At 42.4% G+C, this 6000-nt stretch overlaps 1 protein-coding gene across 2 annotated transcripts in view; it reads right to left on the minus strand.

The window, feature by feature from the left end:
- LOC144688881 (phospholipid-transporting ATPase IC-like) overlaps nucleotides 1–1918 on the minus strand; it is a 102519-nt gene extending 100601 nt beyond the window's left edge. For both annotated transcript variants that reach the window (XM_078555889.1, XM_078555890.1), the window contains exons 1-2: nucleotides 1871–1918; nucleotides 1670–1738 (exon numbers count right to left, since the gene is read on the minus strand). In XM_078555889.1, the coding sequence (XP_078412015.1) occupies nucleotides 1670–1727 (58 nt within the window). In that variant the 5' untranslated portion in view covers nucleotides 1728–1738; nucleotides 1871–1918. The remainder of the gene's footprint in view (nucleotides 1–1669; nucleotides 1739–1870) is intronic.
- Nucleotides 1919–6000: the final 4082 nt, after the last annotated feature.

Below are 6000 nucleotides of genomic sequence, written 5' to 3' on the forward strand. Positions count from 1 at the left end.
GTCTTCATATCCTTCCTAAAATTTGGTGCCCAGAACTGGATGTAAGACTCCAGTTGAGGTTGAACTAGTGTTTTATACAGATTTAACATAACTTCCTTGCTTGTGTACTCTATGCCCCTATTGTTAAAGCCCAGGATGCCGAATGCTTTATTAACTTCTCTCTCAGCCTGTCCTTCCACCTTCAATGACTTATGCGCACATACACCCAAGTCCTTCTGCTCCTGCACCCCTTTTAGAATTGTACCCTGTATTTTATACTGTCTCTCTGCATTCCTCCTACCAAAATGAATAATTTCACACTTCTCTGCATTAAATTTCATATGCCACTTGTCCGCTTATCCTACCAACCTGTCTTTGTCCGTTTGAAGTTCTTTACTATCCTCCTCATGACTCCACAATACTTCTAAGTTTTTTATCATCTGCAAATTTATAAAATTGTGCCCTGTAGACCAAGGTCTAGGACATTAATATATACCAGGAAGAGCAGGGCTTCCCAGGGATCTCCACTCTAAACCTTCCTCTAGTTCACCATTACTCATTGTTTCCTGTTACTCAGCCAATTTTGTATCCATGTTGCTCCTGTCCCTCTTATTCCGTGAGGTTTAACTTTGCTCAAAAATTTGTTGTGCGGCTCTGTGTCAAATGTCTTTTGGGAGTTCTTATTTACCACATCAACAGCATTACCCTCATCAATCCTCTCTGTCACCTCATCAAAAACCTTAAGCAAGTTAGTTAAATATGATTTGCCCTTAACAAATTACCCATGTCTGGCCAAGTGACTGAGGTTAAACTGACCGGCCTGTAATTACTGGGCTTAGTTTTACACTCTTTTTTGAACAAAGGTGTAACGCTTGAAATTCTCCAGTCGTCTGGCACCACCCCTGAGTCTAAGGAAGGCTAGAAAATTATGGCCAGTCCTTCCGCAATTTCCACTCCGATTTTCTTCAGTATTTTCATACAGTCCCGGCGCCTTATCAGTAAGACAGCCTATTTAATACCACCACCTTATCAATTTTAAACGCTTCAAGCGTGTGAAATACTTCCTCTTTCACCGTGACTTGGGTAGCATCTTCTTCCTTGGTAAAGACAGATGCAAAGTATTCATTCAATGTCTCAGCCTCGTAAATCGCCTTTATGGTCCCTATTTGGCCCCACTCTGCCTCTTACCGCCCTTTTACTACTTATATCCCTATAGGAGACTTTTAGATTCCCCTCTATGCTTGCTGTCAGTCTCTTCTCATGCTCTCTCTTTGTTTCTCTTATTTGTTTCTTCAATTCCCCTCTGAACATTCTATCTTTAGCCTGCTTCTCAGTTGTATCCATCTGACATATGTCATAAACACACTTTTTCTGCTTCATCTTAATCTCATCTTTTTTGTCAGCCAGGGAGCACCAAATCTCTGTCATGAGTGCAGGCAGTGCCAACTCCTCTTAGACCTGTGCCAATCCTGTCAGAGCCATCTCCACTCCCTACTGTTTTACACAGTTGTGAATGCACTGAGCTTTTAATTTAAGCCACCTCAATAAACTGACATCAGAGGTGTATTAAATGGGCTTAGTGATTGTCAACCCATATCCCAATACTCTGGACTCCAGTACTAGATGGAAGTACACAGGACAATCAATTCCAACTATAGTGCTGAGTGTATAACATAAATAACCATCTTACCTTTTGTTAGCTGGCATGTCTCAAAATTATTTGAATTTGGAGATTCAGAAGTGTTCATTATGGAAACGGCTGTCGAAAAATAAAAATGGTTACTTAATAAACTCAAGCTCTCAATTGAACAGGTGAATCAAATCACAGCTTATATCATTAATAAAAATTTAAATGATACAGGACCAAATTGCAGAAAGAAATTCTTCATACCTGCAACCCTCAGCAGGGTTAATCACAGGGTCACCTCAGCCACCTACACTGTAAAGAGATCATGTGAAAATTAACACGCGGAATGTTGTTTTGATAACAGAAACATTGTTTGCTGGTTTAATTTTACAATTCTGATGTCTCAGTGCGCTTCCTCTTCAATCTGTGAGGCAGATCCATGAGAAATTGTGACCCTAACAAGAGTTTCCATTTGGGAACTGTCTCTATGGAAGCTTATACCCAATATATTTAAAAAATGGAAGCAGTTAAGGCTGTCATTTTACATTGCCACAAACATCAATCATTTTAACTTCCTTCAGATATCTTAATTTATTAGTAATAACACAGTAGTGGGAACAGTAAAAAGAAGATGTAACTGATTAAAGAACCTGACCTTGGTCCAAGTCCTGAATCCAGTTTCATGTACTTTTGCCAGCCTTATGCTGCTTAATAATCACTTCAGCTACATTCACATGACAGCTCCAAAAGTACATTAAAAAGGAGTTTAATATTATTTGTTACAAACTTTTAGACTGTACACAGGTCTTAATCTACCCTCTGTAATCTCCTCCAGCCCTATGTCTCAGTTTAGACTCGTGTCTAGTTTCTTAATGCTAAACCTTTTCCCTGCCCTGTAACTCACACATAGGAGACTGGACCCATAATGTAGACACACAGCAGTGAAGGCAGAAATGCTGTGAAAAGCTTAGAATTTTTTAAGCAATGTAAAACACTCAACCTTTGCTCCCACAATTCAAAATGCCATTCAAATGCCTTGAGTGAGTTACAGCTTTTCAACTATTGGCTCTGCATAATTGTACAAATTAACAGGCCATTACAACACTGACTTCAGTGGAGTATGGAGAATACAGCCATTCGTGCTAATGTAATTCCATGATCAAACTTAAATTTTACATTTTAACCCTCCCCAAAGTTTGTACCAGTTACATAGAATTACATAGGGCTGTATCTTCTGGTCTGTGAGCGGGGGTGGGGCCCACTCGCCGACACCTAAAATGACGCGGGGTGACATCGGGTGTATGCCCTGATGTCACGGCGCATCATTCAGACTTGCAGTTCGGTGGGCGCGCACCCAAGTCGGCTGCACAACCTGTCAACGGCCTATTAAGGCCATTAACAAAGTAGTTGATGTCATTAATGGACCTGCCCGGCGGGCAGGCCGGGAGCCCTGGCGGGCTTCTGATAAAGCACAAAACCTCATCCACGGGCGGGATGAGGTTTCATGAGGATCTAAAAATCTCACAATATTCTAAAATAAAAGTTATGGACATGTCCCAACTCATGTGACAGTGTCACATGAGGGGACATGGCAGGTAAATTTTTTTCTCAGCTTTATTTGAAGTTTAAAATGTGAGACAATCTCCTTGAGGCAGCATCTTGCCTCAGGGAGATCTGTGCGCTCTTCCACACGCATGCGCAAAAGAGCGGACTCCCGGTTGAGGGAAACCACCACCCCCCGCCCCCCGCCCACAAAGGGAGCACATAGCGCTTCCTGGCGGACGTCACACTGGGGGGGCCTTAATTGGCCCACCCACATAAAATGGCGGCGTGCCCCTGACCAGGGGCGCTGATCGGAAGCCCGCCCGCTCGCGCCTGCTCCCGCACTTCCCCCCCCAACAGGGGGAAAATGTTGCCCATAGAGTATACAGCACAGAAATAGGCCATTTGGTTCAACAAGGTCACACTAGCATTTATGCTCCACTCAAGGCTCCACTCAAGGCTCCTCACATCTAACTTGATCAGCAAAACCCCTCAATTCCTCACTGTCTCATATGCTTATCTAGCCTCCTCTTAAATGCCTCTATACTATTCAAACACAGTGACTGGGTGACAAAATTTGCAATATTAATGGATTGGCATTTTCAAATCAAAAGATTCAAAGAATAAGACTGCCACTACTTAATTTTGGAAGAGATATTTCTGTCACTACCTTCAAGAGGCAATTTTGTGCCCATCGAGCATACAACTGAACTAAAGCAGCTTCTGTAACCAAATGAAAAGGTTGGACATCTTGCTGTAATTCAATTAGAATCAAAGAATTTTACAGCATTAATGAATATTAATTCATTTCCCATTAAAAACTATCACTGATTCTAATTCCGCAGCTGTTTCTGATAGGGCATTCCCTGACCCCAGAGCAAAACTTGTCACAAAAGTTTTCTCCTAACCTCTCCCTTCCCTCTTATGGTGATGATCCTCAACTCATACATCTGCAGTGACCAAGCTCCCAACCACTACTCCACTGCCAACTTACCTGAGATGGATACAAGCAAGGAATAGAGAAGAAAGGAGGGCAGTAGGAATTTAAAATAAAGGGAGGGCATTGGATTGGCTGAACATGTCTAAAAGGGAAATGATTGTTTCGTGTCTTATTCATTCGAAATACACTCCACAGCGAACACATTGTATCAATAAAACAGAGAGTAAAATAACTGAGAACCACAGTAGCACTTCATGTTCTTCTGCACATTCCATTAAAACCCGAACTGAACTGCTCAACACAACTTTTGCAAAACCATGATTATACACGGAGCCAAACTAAGCGGAAAAGAATCAAGAAATATGGGCTATCTGATAACACAAGCTAACCTTGGGTTTTGGTTAAATCATAAATCTCAATTAGCAAACTGTATTCATCAAAAATGTCGGATGTGCTACAACCTTAGGGACACACCTACACCATGTTATATTCAATGAAATATACATCAAAATAGTTTGAGTTAGAACATTCATTCATTTGTTACCTCCAGCTCTAATCTTCTCTTTACGGTCTTGGCAATTCTCCCCTAAACAAGCCCCAAGTTCTCCAACTTGGTGGGGGAAACCCCTCTACAAGGTAGCCTTTTGGCTGTACCCACGCCCAGGCTGGAAAGGAGGGTCTCTAGGCCAGCCTAGAGCATTAGGACCCTGGCCTGCCACTGAGTGCCCACCTCCAGGCAGCTGAACTGCTCCACGTCATGGCGGGAAACTGGAGGGGCTGACCGAAAAACCCAAGTCGGCCTCCTGTTTCAGTGCGCTTAACCAGGGCCTAATAAATGAATTGGTTGACTGCCTCAAGGAGGTGGGTGGCCTCGCCAGCAGCAAACCCATCCCGGCATTGGGAAACAGGTCAGGAAACCGGTATGCTGGCCAGAGGCAGTATTGTCGGGCCCTGTCCACCTCCGTTCCTGACCTCCATGGGGCCCAAAATTCTGGCCCTGGTATGTGTGTACTAACCAAAATTTCAGGAAAATCAGCAAACACATTGTTAAACACACACCTGAGTGTCAGGCTTTAAAATGTGACAATTAATTTCACCACTAACTGCCTTCCAAAACTCTCCAAATTTTACAAGTCTTTCACTTTGAGGTAAAATATGAGAAAATACCTTCTCCAACACTTATTGTCATTTTGGAAGGATAAATGTTTTGAAAATATCTTGGTTACGGGAAGCCTTCCCGAGAGTTTCTCTAACATATGAATTACTAGAAGGACGCTGATACGAGATACCAGGGTGCCATTGTGTTAACTAGGCTGAGAAATCTCATTGGTACAGCAACAGGATAAATAACAAGACAAAACATGGTACGCAATAATGACACTGAGTAACTGTGATGATAATGGTATGCTCTGCAAACGTTACGGGGTAGAAATTGGTATGCATTGTGCTAGTCCTTCAGGTGAAAAATGGGTGCAAAGCCTACAATTTGACAGTGGAATGGCCTGCCGCAGAACTGCTCTGTCCATTGCACTGTCATCTTTGTGAGGCACACTTATTATGCATCCCAGGTGGTCACCTAAGACAGTGAGGCCCTTCAATATGTGAATTTGAGGCCTAACATCAGGTTAAGGCCTTTTTTGTTAAATTGGTGACTTTTTTTTCAGCAGTCCTAGCAATCGCCTACGAAAGCTAAGCTTTAGAATTTTTTTTAAAAACACCTTCCTATGAAGCCAGAAGAAGCAGGCTTATTCCCCTGATTCCACGGGAGTTATAACTGGCCACTCCACTGTAGCCTGCTCTGATCATTTCCCCCTCCCCACACCGATATTTTAATTTATGGCTCCTGTAAACTTTGTAACTTGTAAAACAAGATGTTTTGATTTTGAAATATTTATGAATCGGGGAATTAATA

This window comes from Cetorhinus maximus, chromosome 13, assembly GCF_964194155.1.
Source record: "Cetorhinus maximus chromosome 13, sCetMax3.hap1.1, whole genome shotgun sequence".
In the NCBI taxonomy this organism is placed as follows: Eukaryota; Metazoa; Chordata; class Chondrichthyes; order Lamniformes; family Cetorhinidae; genus Cetorhinus; species Cetorhinus maximus.